This window comes from Tauraco erythrolophus, chromosome Z (genome assembly GCF_009769465.1).
Source record: "Tauraco erythrolophus isolate bTauEry1 chromosome Z, bTauEry1.pri, whole genome shotgun sequence".
Classification (NCBI taxonomy): Eukaryota; Metazoa; Chordata; class Aves; order Musophagiformes; family Musophagidae; genus Tauraco; species Tauraco erythrolophus.
In genome coordinates, this window is record NC_141496.1 from 25,403,375 (window position 1) to 25,424,793 (window position 21,419).

At 39.4% G+C, this 21,419-nt stretch overlaps 1 protein-coding gene across 1 annotated transcript in view; it reads left to right on the forward strand.

The window, feature by feature from the left end:
• Nucleotides 1-13,723, forward strand: part of RNF180 (ring finger protein 180) — a 68,442-nt gene extending 54,719 nt beyond the window's left edge. The window contains exon 6 of the mRNA XM_086629819.1: nucleotides 13,524-13,723. Within this exon, the coding sequence (XP_086485945.1) occupies nucleotides 13,524-13,723 (200 nt within the window). The remainder of the gene's footprint in view (nucleotides 1-13,523) is intronic.
• The last annotated feature ends 7,696 nt before the right edge of the window (nucleotides 13,724-21,419 follow it).

Sequence of the window (21,419 nt, forward strand, 5' to 3'; positions counted from 1 at the left end):
TTTTTTGATTCCAAGGTCCCGCTTGGATCCCATGAAGCAGCTGTGCTCCAGCTAGCCTTCAAGCCTTCACTTCTGCACCTCACCAAACAGAAGTGAATCTGAAAGAAAAACAAAATAAAATGTAAGGGGAGCTTTAAGGTACAAAGGTCAGTGCCACAGAGATGCGTTAAGCTTCACCCTGTTAGCACTGCCTCTTTCTGTCCCTGCTGTTTTGCCAACAGTGTTAATACAAAGCATTGTGTAAGTATCAACAGCCTTGTTTATCTTTTAAGCTTTTTTGCAGAGGCTGTTCTTTAGAGACTTGCTCAGAGCCACGGTCCAGTTGCAAAAGGAAATTCGTAGCCTTTTTCCAGTCCTAAAGACTGCATCTAGGGCTAGCTTGTGTAGGAGAGTGATACACCTCTCAGAAATTATGGCTGCTCAGTCATCTCTGTTGGTTCATCAGTGCATTGAAGGGAATCACATTCTAGCTAATCTGTATGTGTCATCAGGATTGCTTGTTCCCATTTAACCATGATATTAATTAAGACTGCTGTTCCAGGAATATTGATATCTGTAATTATGCAACACCAAGAATTGTGATAGAAAGGCCATCACAAAAAAACGTACTGTAGCCTTTCCCCGTGTATTTCTTGACATACCCCTGAATGGATGCTAGATTGGCATCTTTCGTTCTGCTTAGGGAACTAAGTGTTCATACTGGCCAGTAAGACAAACTAAGAACATTTTAGACCTGTTACACAGCCATGGTCCCACAGCAGCACCAGAGAGACCCAGGTGAACTTTAGGGGAGTTAGAGATATTGTGCTTTTCAGCCAGCAGCTTACAAATTCCATAAGTCTTTTAGGAAGGTTCTTTTCTGAAGATGCTTGAAAAAACATAGCTGTGTTCAGGATAAGAGGAAAAGTCCTCTCATCCATTGATAGCTAGTTAAAACATACTAAACAAAGGATGGAAATAAATGATCAATTTTTCTCACTGGAGGGGCATTAGCAGTCTGGTCCTAGATGGATATATGGAACAGCTTGTACTATCCAGCATATTTGTTACTGGAGATGGAGGCGATAACATTTGTTTACAGTACTGAAATATTCAGGATAATAAAAATTAAAGCCAAGGGCAAGGAGCGGCAGAAAACTGTCATGGTACTGAGTGATCTTCAGCAATCTTTAGCAAAAGGAGATAGTAAACTGGAAGGATACAGAGAAAATAAATAAGAATGTCAGTTTTAAATTACTTCCTGATGAGGAGTATGTAAATAGACTAAAATGCTTCAGCTAAAATAAGAGATGACTAAAGAGGGAGGATGATAGAGGTAATTAAAGTCATGGCAGAAGCGAATGGGCTGCTGTTATTCGCTGTCTCATTATAAAAGAACTAGATGACATTAAATAAAATTATTATTACGCCAGAGCATGAGTTCAAATAATGGCAGATTCTTGGAAGAAAAATGGAGTGAAGTTTATTAAACTCAAAGATATCACGTTTGCCTGTGGAGATCCTTGCACTGCAAGTCCCTAGGAGCTGAGAGAGAATACCAGGAAAGTATTGCAATATGCTTGCCTTGTTCTTACATTCTTTCCTTCCTGTTCACCAATTCCTCATTATTTGGCCTTGTCAGATAAAGAATGATAGGGTAGGAAGACTTTTAGACTATTTTTAGCATGCCTGTTCTTGTGCGATGTCCTACTGAGGACAATGTTGTCTTCCTTTACAGTTTTTACTTAAAAGTATTTTATGTATTTATCAAATAATATTACATATTTATCATTTACTCTCTAAAGACAATTGAGAATAATACTAGTTAAACCACGCTAAGTAGATTTTGAATTACTAGCTTTTTGAAGTGGCAGTGTCATCACAGAATCTCTTTAGAGCATAATATATCTCTTGGTCTTCTTTTTTTAAGTTTTTTGTAAGGTTCTGCTGAAACTAGTTCAGGTTATGATGGGTCTCTTTGAACAAGTGGAAGCAAAGATGCCTTCTGTCTTCACCACTCTCAGGAGTTAGCAAGTATCTTTCTTTGCATTTTAGTGGAAATGGGTAATGATCCTTGCCAGCTATGCCAATTAGAATGGCAAAAGATAGATCATGGCCACAGAGCAATGACCAGTAGAACTGGTTATATTTTTAATTAGCTGTGAACTAATTATGTTTATTAAAAGTTATGTCAGACGTGCTTCCCCAGCACACTCCCCAGTCCACTTAGCACTGAAATGCACTGCATAGGAGAGCAGTTTGTACTGAAGTAGCCCCTGAAGAGTCTCAACTCTGCTGGTGTAAACACATCTTACCTTGAAAGTTAAGTTTGCCTGTTGTGCAGTCCTTTGATTCGATGCCTCATAGAAATCCCATTTACTATAAGAATAACAAAGAATTTTTTGCTGAGAATAGATGGTAGAGATACCAGTTGGCTTCATCCCTATCAATGAGTTAATAGAGAAGAAAGTAGGACGAGCGTGTATTGTTTCTGCTACCTAACACGCTCGTGATTTATACTTCATACATCTGTGTTAGTGACACAGATAGATCCACACTATTCCAGAATTTGGACATGAACACAAGTTCAGTTTGATCCTAGAGCACTTACTGTCTAGAAGACTGCTAAGATTTCTGGAGGAATATGGTACTTGTATAGCATAATTATAAAAAATGAGGCAACATGTTTTGGGCAAGGCACAGTTTTGGAGACCCCTGAAAGTGAAAACAAAAGCTAGAGTTTGAATCTGATGAAGGACAAAAGAGGAAGCATGAAAGCACTCAAGGTGACATACGAGAATAATAAGCAAGAAAACGTGATCGCGTTTTTATTAGATCATAGCCAGATTAAGCATACCTTCTCAAAGAAGCAAGAGATGAGCAAACAGCAGAGTAAAGTCAGGAGACTTTTGGTCAATGTGTTAGCTGAGCAGATAAAGATGGATGTTTGAAATGGCATCAGAAAAAGTCAGAGATAATCACCATTACACATTTAATGAAGAATTAAAGGAAGGATTTTTTATCAGTTTGTAAACATTTTTTAAAAATTTTAAATAGCTTCTTTCTTGATAAGCTTTTAAGTAACTTTTCCTTGTGAAAATTTAATTTTCTGTTGAGTATGCATGAAAGCTTTTCAGACAGCTCTTTCCAAAAAACTCTTGGTCAGCTTCCTAAAAATGGCTTAAGTACCGTCAGCTTCAGAAAACTTTCAGTTCAGAAAAACTGTGTCAGCTTTCTCAAGATACGGTCTTGTGCTTTATATTTTTCATTCTCTGGAGGAATTAATGTTTCCTTTGTTTGCTCCGATGGGAAGTAGAAATATTGGGGGTTGAGGTTAGCTAAAGCTGAACATGAATTAGTTAGAAGACAATGGCATGGCTTCAAGATAGGTCATTCACCAGTTCCTCTGGAGGAATTCAGAGAGGCACGTTGCCAGGCAGCTAGATTTGCAAATAAACTAAATGCTTTGTGTAGATACACACAGCCTTGTTTTACAGGGGGGTGTGGTGAGGCCCTGGCATACCTATCATCTTGTGTCTGCCCTCTGACCTTTGCTGTCAGAGTGACCCGGTCTTAAAACAAGTAGAGCCAATTCATGAATTTATTTTTAAGAGGGCATTTGCATTACTGTTATCTTGCAGTATGCCACTAAAATTGGCCTAAAACATTAAAGGCTTAAGCACTGAAAGGCTTGTGAACAGCAGTGTATAACAAAACTCTGCAAATTTTTTGTTAAATGATCTTTAGTAGTAAATTAATATTATTTTTTTAACAAAATATAGGAATCACGCAAGTCAAGAAATAAGCATCTAAAGAGAATTGAGCAGTATGCCAAGTAGCATTCACACTAGAGATAAGCATTGGTATGAGATCCTATTTATGCTATTCTATTAAGCCTACCTTTTAGTATCAATAGCTTTTGCCTCTACATATTTTGTACTGTAGCAGTCTGAACAAATGGAGCCAGAAGAGTTGTAAGTAGTTAGGGAGGAGTTGTAGGGAAGAGTGAAACTAGAGGGAGGTGATCCCATTACAGCAATACGATACAAAAGGGTAAAGACCTTTATGATGATAATTTAGCAAGAGCTGCTGACAGCAATATATCATTTGATCAAATTTAGTATTGATCAATATAAATATTATCAATTAAATAAATATTAATTATCAATATAAGTATTCTTGAATTTGACCAAATATTGTATTTGATCAGCTGGGGGGATGATGCAAAGAAAACATGAATTTGCAATGTGATTTTTAGAAATGTCCATTAATAAAAAGTGGGAAAAATAAAAAATTATGTCAATGCTGAATAAAGTTTGAGACCATGATGAGTAAAAGATTTAATGAAGACACAGTGGAAGAGAAGTGGCAAATAGATAAAAAATTAATGAGTAAATTCATAGAGTAAGAATATTCTGAATAATTTTTTAAATCAATTTTTCATATAGATTATTTGTGCACATACTGCAGAAAGTTAAATACTTCAAGTTGCTGTTTGAGATTTCCTGGTTTTCGTTGCCTGCACTGTCATGGCAAGGAGAGAAGTTGTCCACAAGTTACATTCACTGTTAAGACACAGTTTATCTAATGCAGATATAAACAAAAGTGATTACAAATCCCTACATTAAAGGCAAATGTATGAAAATTGCCATAACTATGATACGTATGTCATACAGGTAGAAAACTTACCTTTGAAATAACAGGAAGACATGGTCTAGAATGTATGCAAAGTGTGCATTTACATCCATGGCATTTCTTGGTATCAGTCGTCAAGACTGTAGGGGTTGCAGTCAAAACAGCAAGGTGTAGAAGAGAGCAGTTAAAGAAGCCAATGTTTCATTTCTTCACAGAGCTGGTTTGCACCCTGAAAAACAAGGACATGCATTTCAATTACTGTATATTATTTTTATTTCATCTGCATATTATTTTTGTTTCATCACCCTTAATTGAATTTTGAAGTAAAGTGATTTTAAAGTAGGAGAGTAGGTTTTGCTATAAATCATTTTAAAAAGTTCTTATATGATGTCCTGCCTGTTCGGTACTTTGTGTGTTACGGTTTAGGGGAAGAAAAGCAAAACAAATAAATAATACACTTGGTTACTTAAAAAAAAAAATCTGCTTTCAGATTTTTTTGCAAAATTCCTTTACAGCTTTCATAGTCAAATGAATTTTACATTGTGAAATGTGAAATTAGTTACTTTTGGTTTAGTATGCATCCCAGCTCTTAAACTAGCCAATTAGCTTGTATTTATGAGTATTGATAATTATAGAATAATCACAGATGTTTGGACAGTTTGTTTTCTAAGCTCATTCTGCCCTCCCACAGTCCTCTTGCTTCTTTATTCATTTACTTGCAGGGAAGTAAACAGCCCAAGACAGAAAACACGAGTTGTTCTAGCGCTTTGAATTTATAAGAGGGATTGGGCACAGTAGTTGCATGAATATTTCTCATAAAATTGGTAAAAAAAAATAATATTTCATTAACAAAAATGTTAGTTATGTAAAATACTCAATATTAAATGTGTATTAAATCTACATTTAATATGGCTTATGGATTCTGTCATTTATTTTTAAAGATTTCTCGTTTTCTTTTCCAATAGCTTTGATAAGATATACTAGCTAGCACTATGGTTTGTGTTTTAATTAGTAAATTAGTTAATTAGTAAAAGGTGAATTATCGGTCTGTAAAAGAGCAAGAGGAACTGCCTTCACATATTTTTATTTGGTTATTTACTCAATATTCAGAATCTCGTCATTAATTTATGGCAGAGATGCTATATTTGTGTCTTAGAATTCAAACTACTGAATAGGAACGTGCAAAAAATCTTCAATTATAAATAATGGAAAAAAATCTCATCTTCATTTCCTGTACCAAATAAAACTGTCAGATCTCTTTGTCAAGTGTAAATATTTGTAATTTTGATCGAATTAAATTTACAGTATTTCACAGAGGAAAAATCTTCAAATAAGAAGTTGCCTCTTCTTGGTCATGAAGGCCTGAGAGGTGTTAATTGCAGTGATTAACAATAAACAGTTCAAAGAAATGCTGAATTCATTTACAGCTTTTATGTATTGAAGCGTGGTTTATAACTTTGAATGCTGGGCTTATTTTGTTACATATCTCTGAGGAAAAAGTCAGAGAATAACTAAAAAAAAAAGAATAGATCGTATTCGTAATGTTGAAAATACTATGGAAAGTTATAGCAGTGTGAAGTAAATATTTGTAAGAACTGTAACTGCTACAAGAACTTCTATGAATTATTTTGGGTTTTTTTTTCTTGTTTTAATTGTTAAGTAATTTCTGGTTCATTTGTGTATATTCTCTTCCCAGATCCACATAGGATTTATAAAGTTTTAAGAGAGTAGGGGTGATTCTTAGATACAAGTGCCAATATTTATGCTGACACTGATCAGCAAGAAGCATCGTTTGCCTGGTGGTTGATTCTGTAGGACCGCACGGTTTTTTACAAGCTTTTTGCTTCGACAGGTAAAATGTATGTCAGTTAGTGGCATTAACACATTTGGGGATTTCTGCATAGATTTGTCTGTAACTTGATGTTCTTTTTCTTATGTCAAATGCCTTATGAAAGTCACAAAACAAAAAGCTAGTTGTAACAGTGGAGAACAGTAGTTCCTAACCACTCTGCCTTATAAAAAAGAGTGCCCCTTATGCAATCAAATCTTGTGTCCCAATGTGAGAGGCTTCAGGACATGGTCTTTTCACATTTTTGGAGTAATCAGTTGCTTTTCTAGAACCTTTGCAGACAACATTCTTTGACATATTGAAAAACAGTTGCTGTGTTCCCCACTAAATTGCCTGCGCGCTGCTGATTTGTTCATGTAGAGAAAGACTCTGTATCGTATGCACAGTGAGTTAAATAAACCACATTTTACGCATGTGCAAATAACTCCTTACCCACAATTTACCTCTCTGGGACTGTCACAGATTTCAACATTTAAACCAAAAATCCTGCAAAAGTCCTATAGCTAGTAAGACAGACATCATAGTGAATATAAAAATGGTTTCAGGTAGGAATTATGTCCAGCTTAAGTACATTTTACATCCAGTTTTTCTAAAGCCCAACTCCCAGCAGAAAGTAGGACTTGAATTTTAGGGATGGAAAAGGAATGGAGAGATATTTAGGCCATCATGTAAGTTTAGTCACACACGGATATAAGGTACTGGCAGCCTATGAGAGCCCACAGATGAAATCAGAAGGGCAAGAGCAGAGAAACACTGCAAGAGAGCAGAGAGAAAGTGAGAGGAAGGTAGGAGTAGGATAGCGAGGGAGGTCTGGGAAGATGATTGAACTTTGCAAACCTTGTAAGATGCTGGTAGAAGTTTTAGCATAGGAAAGATGGGGGTTCCGGTGTGTGCCCTGGGGCAAGAGGAGTTTGGAATTTGAGTACTCTCTCTAGAAGAAAATGAGATTTTGACTTCTGAGACAGTAGGTGTGTGGAGCTGAAGGACCTGAGGCAGGAGGGTAGGGAGGTTCAAGCTTTTCATGAAGGAGGAGGAGAAAAACTAAAACTCTGGATCTGAGAAGGACAGTGGTTGAGTTGAATGGCCTTGGTTTGGGGAGGGAAGTGGATGCTTTGGGTACTTGAGTTTGATTGAGGGCTTGAGACTGACAGCTTGAGATGTGAAATGCAGAGTCAATGAGACATGCTTGCAGGTATTCACACAGGCTAAGTAACATTTTCTCATAAATCTCTCTAGCAGTATATACTTTTTTCTTTGTTGGAAATACAGATCTCATAGCTCATTTTAACTAACTAAATTCTACAATTCAGCTATTATATTAGCATAACCAGAATGATGTCACATGATATACATGTGGGAGAAGGCTGATGTTTATGCAAGAAGTTTGGGATGATACCTGGTTTGTGAAAGCAGTATAAAAGCATTGTATCCTTGAAAAAAGTACAGAATGCTGGGAAATTTGGGCCCATTTTTCCACATTGTCATCAGGTTTGCAGATGACAACAAATTAGAAGACTGGTTGATAGAGTCAGTGGAGCCTGCTCTTCAGAGAGACAGACAGGCTGGAGAGAAATGTGCTGAAACAGTAAAGCACATGCTTCAACAGATGAAGTCCCTTTCAGCAGGGCACGTAAAAAGAAAACCAAACCAAGGGAGAAGATAGAAAATACAGTGTAAAAGAGCATCTATCAAACTACATTGGATTGTTGTTGGAATCCCACAGCAGTCTGTGTAGTTCAGAACTTTCATACGTGGTATGAAAAAGTGATACATATACAGCTGATAAAGTTTATTAGTGATACTAAATTATTTATTTAATTGGTGGTAGTAAATATGAACTTGACAGCTAACAGTTCTCTTGATCAGTGACCTCGAGGAGGCAACAGAATGCACTCTCGTCAGGTCTGCAGAGGACAACAAATTGGAGGATAGATTGATAAACTCAGCAGCACATCTGCCATTCAGAGAGACCTAGTCAGGCTGGAGAAATGTGCTGAACGGAACCTTGTGAAATTCAACAAGGATGAATGCTGAGTCCTGCACCTAGGAAGGAAGAGCCCCTGGCAGTGAGACAGGTTGGGCACTGGCAGCCCAGGGAGCAGTGCCATGGAAGGGAGCTGGGCATCCTGATGGAGAGCAAGCTGCGCGTCAAGCTGGCAGCGCGCCCTGGCAGCAAAGGCCAACAGCATCCTGGGCTGTTGGAACACGAGTATGATGTGTGAAGAGCAGTAAATGAGGGAAGTTTTTATCCCCTGCTACACAGCAGACCACATCTAAAATACTGCAGTTTTGCACACCTCCCCACCCTTGCCAATACAGGAAAGATGACAGCAAACTGGAGCGGAGGGACATCAGGATGCTCAGGAGCCTGGAGCACCTGACCTGTGAGGAGAAGCTGAGGGAACTGTCTTGTTCAGTCTGGAGAAAAAGTAGGCTTTGGGGAGGATCTCCAGGTAGCCTTACCATACCTATAAGGAGACCTACCACAAGGACAGGCTAGCTGTTCACAGTGGTGCATGGCAGGAGGATGAGCCATAATGGATGTGAGAGATTCCAACTGCAAATAAGAAAAATGCTTTCACTGTGAGGACAGCCAAGTGGTGGAGAAGTTGCCCACAGAGCCTATGCAATCTCCGTAATACATAATATTCACTATCGTGAGCTGTAAATTAGCTTTGCCACTTAAGAAAAGAGCTGTGAGTAATACTGTGATTAGTTTTCTGAAAACATTCAATGCACAGCCATAGTCAAAAGGTAAGCAGGAATTATTAGGATCGTAAGAAAATGGAAAAGATTATGTCATCGTCTAGATTTGTGGTGATCTCACATCTCCAATTCTGCATATAATTTTAGATTACATCATCTCAAAGAAGGATGAAGTAGGGTGAAGCATAATGTGGAAAGGATGATCTGAAGTATGGAAGTTCTTCCATACAAAGGAAATTTACAACTTTTTTGTTGGGAAAGGATATTACAAAAACCAGATATTAGAGGTCTGTAAAATTACGGATGGGAAAAAGATGATTTAGGAAGGATTGTTTGCTGTCTCTCAGAAGCATTCCTACATTAGCAGTTAAATCAGCCATAATAGACAGAGCAAATCAATTGGTGCTGAAGGCCAGATGTCCATATTTGCATTTTAGAGAACAGAGACAACTTACTTCCAATCCCGAGGGCTGAATGCCCATTAGTGGTTGGAGTATATTACTGGAACATACAAGAGCTCTTGGAGCTCATCTCCTGGTTTAGTTTCGCTTGAAAGGAAATCAATTTATTTGCTCTAAGACTACTCCACCAAGGGACACAAAGGCCCATAGGTGGGGCAATATGATATCTGGATCAAAAGTATGCACAGTCACATGTAAGGAAAGAAAGTCTTGTCATTGCTGTTTTAACACATTGTTCTGAGCCCAGCTTCCAAAGCACTGGCAACCTAAGCTGCTGGTTGCTGCAAGGGCACATATGGGAAGGTGTCAGGCTGTACTTGCCTTTTTTCTTGTAGTCTTTCAGTAGCTCTGTCTGCTGCAGCTTATAATCAGAAAGAAGAGATTGCATCAAAATAACCTTGGTACATCTCATTACCTAGGAACACTTGTTCTTAGGTAATTTAATTTTACATGAACACTTACAATGTAAATGGTTATTACAGCTTGCATATTATTCTTTTGGGAATTTTCTATTTTAAAAAATATTTTTAAAATTTTCTATCTATTTTTAAAATTTTCTATCTCATATTCTTTAGTCATAGCAAAATGAGGTCAGACAATTTATAACATTTATTAATATTTTTAATTGTTTATAGTCCTATTTTGAGTATTGCTAGTACCTCAAAAGGAGATTGCAAGAACTTTGGCAGGGACTCATGTAACAGATGTGCCTCTTGATGCTCTGGTGAGAATCCTTTATGATTTGCATGCTTTGGAGGGTATAAAAGTGTGATTTGCACACGACATTGTTTTTATTATCTAGTAACAGGTTTCCACTAACAGTCTGCCAGACTCGGCTGGCACTGTGCATGCATATTCATGTGATTTGAGTGGAAGTTCTTGTCCAGAGCATAGCAGCACAGACATGCCCAAAAAGTTAAGTAAAATAGATGTTTTAACAAATCATCAAGTAAGATAAGAGTTTCTTTTTTTAAAACGAACACATACATTAGAACTCCTTTAGAGGTTCCTCAGCTCTTCTGTTTCATAATTCAAACCCCTGCTCCATGTTGCTGTACAGTTTCTGAGGAGCTCTACAGCCCTCAGTTTTATGTGCAGATGGCTAGAATCAGACGCAGAGACATAGCTTATTTCCACTCTAGCTGGAGAGACAGACATGAGGTATTTTTCATGTCAGAATTTATTAAAGACAGTAGTCACATATGGATCATATAGGGTTTCTAAATCTGATCCTTGGTTTCAGTACTGTATGCAAGTTTACTTGGTAAAACACTTCAGGGAAAAGAAACGGTTCTTGTTCTTCGTTAGCCTCTGTTAAGTCCTAGAATTCATTTTACAGAATAGTTGTACTATTGACGTTTTCAGCTGAAGCTTTATCAATTTACAGATAGTAAAAAAGAGACTGTTTCAGCAGCGGAATTGAAATTATCCATGATTGGTTGTCAACTTTCAGTAGTTTTACTCACACTCAGGGAAGCCACAGGGATTACACACCATGTATAGTAAGCAGTTCCTGATTGGATACATACCTTTAATACAGCACCAACAGTTTTCCTGTGGCTTTCTATAGCAAAAGCAATTAGAGAATAGCCAGTTTCCTGTACTGAAACAGCTGTTCTTGAATGTAGAATGATTGCATTACAAAGTCTAATCTGTGATAAACTCATTGCAGGTTTCCTTAAGGTGAATTGCACAGACATACTAATCAAGGATAATATTTGTCCAAATCCTCTAGAAGGTGAAGACTACCAAGTCAAAACTAATGTAGCTACATGTTTGCGTAATTCCCTGATTATCCCTTTTGATCCAAAACCAGTCATTAACATTTTGTGTTATATTTACTTGAAGTATAGAAATAAACAAAAAGAAAGCACGGGTAGCAGTCTTGACTATGACCTTCCAGAGAAGGTAATATACACTAAAATTCATGTGTAAAAGGCAAAGTGAATGATGTACAATTAGTGATAAAATCTGATACCATTTGCACATTAAATTTAGAACTAGAAAATATCAACATAAATTTAGGTTTCTATTTGACAATAACGTTTAAAAAGTGTTAGAAAAGAAATTAAGGAAAATACAGATTTGAAATAAAGCTGTTTTTAAATGAGCATATTTCAAGTAAATTACATCTTGGCAGAAAGATGTTTAAAGAAGACTCAAATTTTTCAGAATTTTGTTACCGAATGACTAATGTTATTTTTCAGTAATCAAAGATACTGTTTTAAATTAACTTCATTTTAAATTAACGTATAAAAACCCCAAGCATCGCTATAGGCTCGGGGAGGAGTGGCTGGAGAGCTGCCTGGCGGAGAAGGACCTGGGGGTGTTGGTTGACTACCGGCTTGATATGAGCCAGCAGTGTGCCCAGGTGGCCAAAAAGGCCAATGGGATACTGGCATGTATCAAGAATAGTGTAACCAGCAGGAGCAGGGAGGTGATCCTGCCCCTGTACTCGGCACTGGTGAGGCCGCACCTGGAATATTGTGTCCAGTTTTGGGCCCCTCGCTTTAAGAGAGATATTGAGCTCCTGGAGCGAGTCCAAAGAAGGGCGACTAAACTGGTCAAGGGGCTGGAAAATAAAACTTATGAGGAGCGGCTGAGGGAGTTGGGGCTGTTTAGCCTGGAGAAGAGGAGGCTGAGGGGAGACCTGATTACGGCCTATAAGTACTTGAGAAAAGATGGTGGGGAGTTAGGGGAAGGGCTCTTTACATTAGTGATGGGAGATAGAACAAGAGGAAATGGGCATAAGCTTAGTCAGGGGAGATTCAGGTTGGATGTTAGGAAGTATTTCTTCTCTGAAAGGGTTGTCAGCCACTGGAATAGGCTGCCCAGGGAAGTGGTTGAGTCCCCATCCCTGGATGTGTTTAAGAATAGGGTGGATGAGCTACTTGAGGATATGGTTTAATGGGGATTAGGGATGGTTGGACTCGATGATCTCTGAGGTCTTTTCCAACCTAGAAATCTATGAATCTATGAATAACATAAAGAATCAAGAGGTCCATATCATATTTCAAACAGATCTTCAGCATCTTTAAGCAGATGTTTAGCTCATGCACTTGCATAAAATTTGTGGTATTATACTCTAAAACTCTTTAAAAAAAGTAAATCTCTGGAATTTTTTACTTTTTTTTTTCTAGAATCACTATAGTATTTGTAGCTGTGAGGCAAGTCTTAGCCCACTTGGAGTCACTGAAAACCATCATAAAACATCATCACTCCATTGACTAGCATGAAGATTTCATGTATAGTCTCCAAAATAACATAAATAATGTTAGAGAGATTCTGATGTATGCACATCTAGAAACTTAGTGTCTGCACGTGACAAACTGATGCAAATTGTCATTGAAAACAAAAAATAAAAAGAAATGCAATGATAGCATGTCTAACCGTGAGTGATTCTTCAAAGGAAGAACTTCTGTGTCTCAGAAGTCATTAAACGAATACAGGAGGAACAGTTTACTAAAGAATTCAAATGAGTAGACTTAGGGAATCCAGAGATTAATTACTCAAGAGATAAATTACATTGTATGGAGACTTTCAATTATAGATCACTGAATCAAATTCAGTGGAAGAAGGCACCAACAGAGAGGTGTTCATAGATCTGGGTAACATAAGCAGATAACATTACTTTATTATAGTAGAGTGTGCCAAATCCAAACAAACAAACGTATTATTTTCCCAACGTGGAAGACAGTTACTTTTTACATTTTTCAGAATCAAGTCCACAGAGCACTTCTTGTCCAACAAAGCAAAGAACAGGTGTGAGACCTCCTGCTTCCATTTGTCCTGTAAATAACTGGGGGAAGGAGAGTTAACTTGAGGGTTTTTTTTTTTGACTCAGTCTGGTTGCTTTTATAAAGATTGTTATCTCCTAGTCTGTTTTTCAGCAGGTTTTCAAAGACGCTCAAATACTGTAACAAGGAGGCATTTCCCACATGCTGCTCACAGGATGGACTACATGGACTTTGAGGATGATAGCCGTGGATGGCGGTTTGATATGGACATGGTGATAATCTACATTTATTCAGTCAACTGGGTAATAGGATTTATTGTGTTCTGTTTTCTTTGTTATTTCTTTTTCCCTTTTTAGTCTGCAGTAATCAGTTAAGGAAGACAGCAGTCATGTCAACCACAATAATGTGAACAGAAAAAACTTGAAGGCAAAATGTTTGATATTGAGTGTTTTTCATTCAGAATTGTAATAGATTGCATCAAGCATGCTGTGAGGCTATTTGATACTTCTTCTATGTGTGACAAAGTACTAGAGTTTGGTTCCAAATATAACATGAAATCCAGATCATACTTCCTTCAGTGGGAGTTTTGCCATTATTTTGATGGGAAGAGGATTTATCCCTAATGTATAAAAGAATTACTCTGTAGAAATATACAGTACTGCTTGTTCTTAGGGGAGTTCTGTGTACTGCACAAAATATGATCCACAGAGTCATTCTGGGGTTTGACTCTGTGTTGACACACTTTGCGCGCTCATTGGTGTTTCAATTCCTTATACATAAAAGCCACAAATATGCTTCCCATTTATAGTCAGATCTTTTGGGAAAAGGAGATTATAAGCACTGCAGTGCTGCATCATGCATTATATGGACATTCATGAGAGCTATTTCAATGGCATACTCCAAATCCAGGAAAATTTTGACAATTGATAGACCTGTCAACATTCTGCTGTGGAGATGTGCTGTACTCAGTGCCTGAAATTTTGAGCCTGTTAACCAAAAGGAGAAATGATACTGCAGTCTGCTGACAGTTCATCTTTTCAGCAAATGGCAATTAGAAGGAATCAACTAACAAGCTCAAGTTTTGTGCATTAATTGGACCGTTTTTGTGCAGATTCCCAGAGCAGCTTCTTACCCATCCAGATGAGTGTGTTTCGATCCAGCAAGACAGCTAATGGAGAGCAAGCAGCAGGCCTGCTGGCTAAGATGCTGTGAGAAACTAACCCCAGTAAATGCTGGAGAAAGAAGCATTCTCTATTGTAAGAAATGACTATCATTATGAAATTGCTGTAACAATTTGGGGATTCTCTCAAGTGTGGGCTCACCTGGACCGTGTGTCTCCAGGGAGATCACATAAGAGGACGCAGTGTTTATTTGCACCTTTCATGTGAAACAATTCTGAAGCACTTTATAGTTATTCTATGTATAGATTGCTGAGTTAGATTACCAAACTGCAGCCAGTTCAGCAATCATTCCATACTTGCTGCTTTACACAGTATTTTCAAATGAAAGTGAAAGAGCGTCCATTAAATTATGAAAAGGATATTAGAAACTGTCATGGGCAGCAGGTGCTGAAGGATGGTACAGGGTAGTTCAGGGGCTTACTTTTCAAGAAGGTACAAGGAAGTTTTTGTTTCTAAGGGCATGACCCTGTGAAGCATACTGTGGTTTCATCTAAAAGAGCATGTGAGTATATGAATGTAGTCCCTCTGATATCAGGATTTGTGTGGGAGACCTGTGGTTTTTCAGTAGGTGGTGTACTCCCGTGTTCTAGCAGAGAACAAGGAGAAATGTGTTGTGGAAGGTGCCATCTGCCAAATGTGATGGAATGGAATGAATGCAGGGGTTTTATTAAGCATGTGTGTTTATGCATCTTTGCTGGAGCAGGGCCAGCATGGTCAGTCAGGACCAGAAACTTTCACTTAATCTGAAAAACAGCAGTAAACAGCTACTAATATTTAGTTTTCTTACAGGCTGCATAAAATAATACCTTTGAGAATATATGTGTAGAATTGAAAATTACAAGTCTAACTACACTGATTGAACTAAATAATTTTTGCCATCGTTTTTTAATATATGCAAATCTAAGGGGATATAATAATTGAAATTGACCGTCACCATGTCATCATGGTGGTGGCAGAAAGGCATTTTTTGTAATTACAGTGTATCTAGTTACTTTGTCTCTACCTAAAGATGATTGGCTCTATTACTGAGGCCATTAGGCATAACATTTTAAAAGCTTTTAAGGTTATAGTAAACCACTTGGTGAATTTCCTTCTTTAGTTTGATACAAAGAAGTCTTTTAAAAGCTAGGGTTTTTAGATCATAGGCTTATGTTTTGCTACATGCAGATGGGTAGCTCTGTATGCTCAAATATTATCAATAATTTTAAACATTTTTCTTATCTGTGCCAGGACTGGGATTCTAACTGCAATTTTCATTTGTCTCTCTAATCTTACGAATTTACTGCTCCTATCTCAGCAAAGAGAGGAACTGATTCACCTGTAAAGCCAAATTTTCTTCTACCTTTTGATCTCAAAAATACTAGAAGATATCATGAAAAATTACTTTAACTTACCTGACATAGTCTGAAATTCCAATAGTAATGTAAAGTTATTTAACCAGGGTTATCTGATAAAGCAATATCCTTAAATAAATACTCCAAAATATGTTGAGACATAAGAAACATAATATAAGTACTAACTATTTATGTAAGAGAGAATTACTTACATCATTTTTAGTAGCATGTTACCATGGTTTTATTCTGAAAAAGGCCACAAAAGGAGAGTAAAAAAATCCAGTGTAATATTGGCCCCTTTTGTACATTTACAGCATACAACATGACTGACAGTGGCTGCATTTTCCCAAGTTTAGTAGGAATGACAATTTTGTATGGCATTTCTAACTGTGTAGCTCTGCCTTTCTTCAACGCCTAATCAATAAACTGTTTCTTGGACTATACTGTTTTACTTTATATTGGCTGTCATTAATTGCAGGGGACAATTAGATCTAAAACATTACAAATGTACATAACGAATGCTGTTGCAACTCTGAGAGACATTCTCCATAGGAAAATAACTTTAAAAGGTATAGAGTGGAGATTTTTTTTTTTTTGTCCTTTATTGCTTTTTTGAGATACATACTTTTTTAAAGCTATAATAACAATTCAAAGTCTCAAATTTGGTTTTACTTGAAGTCTGCCTGTAAAATGCTGTTGATATCTGTGGGAGCAAGAGCAGATCCTTTGTAAGTAATTTTCTGGTTAAATTATCCTGCTCTGCAAGCTTGTCTTTCTTATCTACAATAATATTAAAATGTTTGCAATAAAATTTGAGTTGTTTCTAATATTTTGCAGTCATTTCACTAGATTTTGCTTGGTGGAATTAAAGTTTATTATTTTTTTCAATCAATGTCTTGTTTGTGATCCTATCTATTCTGTTTCTGCTTGGGATGCAGCTAAGGTTTGTTGAATTTTTTACTACTGTGAGTTACTCTTTTCATACTAGCAGCCTTTTAGTTATTTCAGTGCTTTCCAGGAAACAGTCAGCTTTTGTCAGAAATTATCTTGGGGCAGGGTGTGGATCTTAACACATTCTGGTAATTAAGAATACTCAGTGCTAGTGCTGTTAGTTCAGACCAATTAACTGTTGAAGGCAGCAGAAATTGAGGACAAGACTAATTTTGGCTTTGACAGGCAAAGTGACTTTGTGCACACTCAGAAGTGTATGAGCTTTAATAAGGCCAAGTGCAGAGTCCTTCACTTGGGGTATAAAAACCCCAAGCATCGCTATAGGCTCGGGGAAGAGTGGCTGGAGAGCTGCCTGGCGGAGAAGGACCTGGGGGTCTTGGTTGACTACCAGCTTGATATGAGCCAGCAGTGTGCCCAGGTGGCCAAAAAGGCCAATGGGATACTGGCGTGTATCAAGAATAGTGTGACCAGCAGGAACAGGGAAGTGATCCTGCCCCTGTACTCGGCACTGGTGAGGCCGCACCTGGAATATTGTGTCCAGTTTTGGGCCCCTCGCTTTAAGAGAGATCTTGAGCTCCTGGAGCGAGTCCAAAGAAGGGCGACTAAACTGGTCAAGGGGCTGGACAATAAAACTTATGAGGAGCGGCTGAGGGAGTTGGGGCTGTTTAGCCTGGAGAAGAGGAGGCTGAGGGGAGACCTGATTACAGCCTACAAATATTTGAGAAGGGATGGTGGTGAGGTGGGGGAAGGGCTCTTTACATTAGTGTTGGGTGATAGAACAAGAGGAAATGGGTATAAGCTTAGTCAGGGGAGATTCAGGTTGGATGTTAGGAAGTATTTCTTCTCTGAAAGGGTTGTCAGCCACTGGAATAGGCTGCCCAGAGAGGTGGTTGAGTCCCCATCCCTGGATGTGTTTAAGAATAGGGTGGATGATCTACTTAGCGATATGGTTTAATGGGGATTTGGGACGGTTGGACTCGATGATCTCTAAGGTCTTTTCCAACCTAGAAATCTATGAAATCTATGAAATCTATGAGTTTTTTGCCTGGCAGTAGTATGTTTGTAGCTCTCCTACCTGCCAAAGGTCCAGTCACCTTTCTTCCCTCACACAATCTAAACAACAAAAATCCCAAACAATAGCTGCACAGGCAGTAGCCACTGTGAAGCACAACAGATTCTTCCACAGCTGTGTGACTGCCCGCAGAAGCTGAGGTGTATGTTAAGCCTTTACGAGTGCACTACATGCACACCCGAAATGTTCCCCGTATATCAACAACAGCATTACCACAGTTACTGATACTGAGATGGAAAAAGATGATGAAGAAGCAGCGTTCAGGTTTGTTTTTATCATTTGTAGCAAAAAGCAGTGCTGATAACACCAACCTCTGGGATGAAGAGTAGCTATCATGTAACAAGTAACTGTCCTGATGGTGTGTAGTGTTGCTTTTGTGGATGTGATGTTTTCAACGTCTTTTGTCCTTGGCAATCCTGACAGCTTCACAAGTGTATGTGGGAGGCACGGTCCTCCTGGGCATTCCAGGTCCGTACAAGAGGAGTCTCAGGCAGGTGGAAAAGACTTTTTCGTTGTAGGACATCAAGAGCATTCAGCTGGTGTTCAGCCCCGCACTCAGGCAGATGCTGGGAGAAAGGAGGCAAGATACGCTGTGAATTGCTCTGGGCTAGATGTGGAGCAAGACAACAAGCTCTCCTTAGAGATACCCTTTATTTAGCAGAAAGTGCTAAGACAGACAGTAGTAGCAGACAGTGAGGTAGATTTAAAACTGGCCAGCAGCCAAGCTTCAGAGAGTTTTGATCAGTAGCACAAATTCTACCTGGAGACAAGTAACTAGTGGTATACTCTAGGGGTCAAAACTGAGTCCTGTCCTGTTCAACATCTTCATTAATGATCTGGATGATGGGGCAGAGCAGACATTTGGCAAGATGCAGAGGACAAAATTGGGAGGAGCAGCTGATACAGCAGAGGGTTGTGCTGCTGTCCAGTGGGGCCTTGGCAGGCTGGAGAACTGGACTGAAAGGAACCTCACGCAGTTCAACAAGGAGAAGTGCAAAGTATTGCACCTGGGAACAACCCCAGGTGCCAATACATGCTGGAGGTCACCTAGCTGGCAAGCAGCTCTGCAGAAAAGAACCTGGAGGTCATGGTGGACACCAAGTTGAGTATGAGCCAGCAATGCACCCTTGTGTTAAGAAGGCTACTGATATCCTGGGCTGCATGAGGCAGAGTGTGCCTAGCAGGTCAAGGGAGGTGATTCCCTCTACTCAGCACTGGTGAGGCCACACCTGGAGTTCTATGTCCAGTACTGAACTCTCCTGTACAACAGAGATACAAAGCTACTAGAAAGGGTCCAGCAACAGGCCACTAAGATGACTGAGGGACTGGAGCATAGAATCATAGAATCATAGAATGGTTAAGGTTGGAAGGGACCTCAGAGATCATCTAGCTCCAAGCCCTCTGCCATGGGCAGGGAAATCCTCCAATACACAAGGTTGCCCAAAGCCTCATCCAACCTGGCCTTGAACACCTCCAGGGATGGGGCATCTACAACTTCTCTGGGAAACTTGTTCCAGTACCTCATCACCCTCAATGTAAAGAATTTCTTTCTTATATCTAACCTAAATCTGCCCTCTTTCAGTTTAAATCCATTTCCCCTTGTCCTGTCACTACACACCCTTGTAAAAAGTCCCTCTCCAGCTTTCCTGTAGGCCTTCTTTAGGTACTGGAAAGCCACTATAAGATCACCCTGGAGCCTTCTCTTCTCCAGGCTTAACAGCCCCAACTCTCTCAGCCTGTCTTCAGAGCAGAGGTGGTCCAGCCCTCGGATCATCTTCGTGGCCCTCCTCTGGACTTGTTCCAGTAGCTCCATGTCTTTCTTGTGTTGGGGACTCCAGAGCTGAACACAGTATTCCAGGTGGGGTCTCACGAGAGCAGAGTAGAGGGGCAGAATCACCTCCCTTGACCTGCTGGCCACGCTCCTTTTGATACAGCCCAGGACACGGTTGGCTTTCTGGGCTGCCAGCGCACATTGCCGGCTCATGTTGAGCTTCTCATCCACCAGCACTCCCAAGTCCTTTTCCTCAGGGCTACTCTCAATCCATTCTCCGCCCAGCCTGTACTTGTGCTTGGGATTGCCCCGACCCACGTGCAGGACCTTGCACTTGGCCTTGTTGAACCTCATGAGGTTCTCACAGGCCCATCTCTCCAGCCTGTCAAGGCCCCTCTGGATGGCATCCCTTCCCTCCAGCGTGTCCATGACACCACACAACTTGGTGTCATCTGCAAACTTGCTGAGGGTGCACTCAATCCCACTGTCCATGTCTTCAACAAAGATGTTAAATAGTACTGGTCCCAGTACCGACCCCTGAGGAACACCACTTGTCACTGGCCTCCACGTGGACCTTGAATCATTGACCACAACTCTTTGAGTGCAACCATCCAGCCAATTCTTTATGCACCGAGTGGTCCATCCATCAAAACCACGTCTCTCCAGTTTAGAGACAAGGATGTCGTGTGGGACAGTATCAAATGCTTTGGATAAGTCCAGGTAGACAATGTCAGTTGCTCTTCCCCTATCCATCAATGCTGTAACCTCATCATGGAAGGCCACCAAATTAGTCAGGCAGGATTTACCCTTAGTGAAGCCATGTTGGCTGTCACCAATCACCTCCTTGTTTTCTAAATGCCTTAGCATAGTCGCCAGGAGGATCTGCTCCATGATCTTGCCGGGCACAGAGGTGAGACTGACTGGCCTATAGTTCCCTCGGTCTTCTTTTTTCCCCTTTTTAAAGATGGGGGCTATGTTTCCCCTTTTCCAGTCATTGGGAACTTCACCAGATTGCCACGACATCTGAAATATGATGGATAGTGGCTTAGCAACTTCATCTGCCAGTTCCCTCAGGACCCGTGGAGCATCTCTCATAGGAGTGATTCTGTGAAGTCATCACACCAGACTTAGCAGGTTGAGGACAAGAAAAAGTAGATCTTTCAGTAACAGGCAAATAAGCCAGAAAGTTGAGTAGATGCTGGTTTCGCTTAATAAAACAGGGCAGTGCAATGCTGGAAGGACTTGGCCCACATTTATTTCCGTTTCTGTTCTTTTCCAAACATATCTGTAATTCTCTGGCTGGAGAATTCATTATCATTTTTTTTTCTCTCACTGGTATCTTGAGTCAATACAACCAATCTCTCTTTGGGTACCAGTTCAAACTTTAAGGGGTTATCTTTCCTCCTACTTACTGAAATCTGTGGTCGTTGCAGTCCTCTAATTGTAAAGTTCAAAAGAGTACAAAGGAAAAAGTCACAAGAAATCTAGTTGTATTATTCCAGTGTGAGTCATCTTACTATGAGAAATTGATAGTCAGAATTTATTATTTAAACTTTTCATTATTATTTAGGTTTTAAAGTCTAAAAATCTGGTTTTTTACAAGTAAAGGTTTGAACTCAATTCCAAAATTCCAAATTCCACACTCATTTCCCAAAGCACCTCCTAAGTCGGGGTGCCTCAGGTTGGCATTGCCAGCATGAGGCCTTCCTTCTAAAGGGACCTGATGAAGAACTGAAGATCACC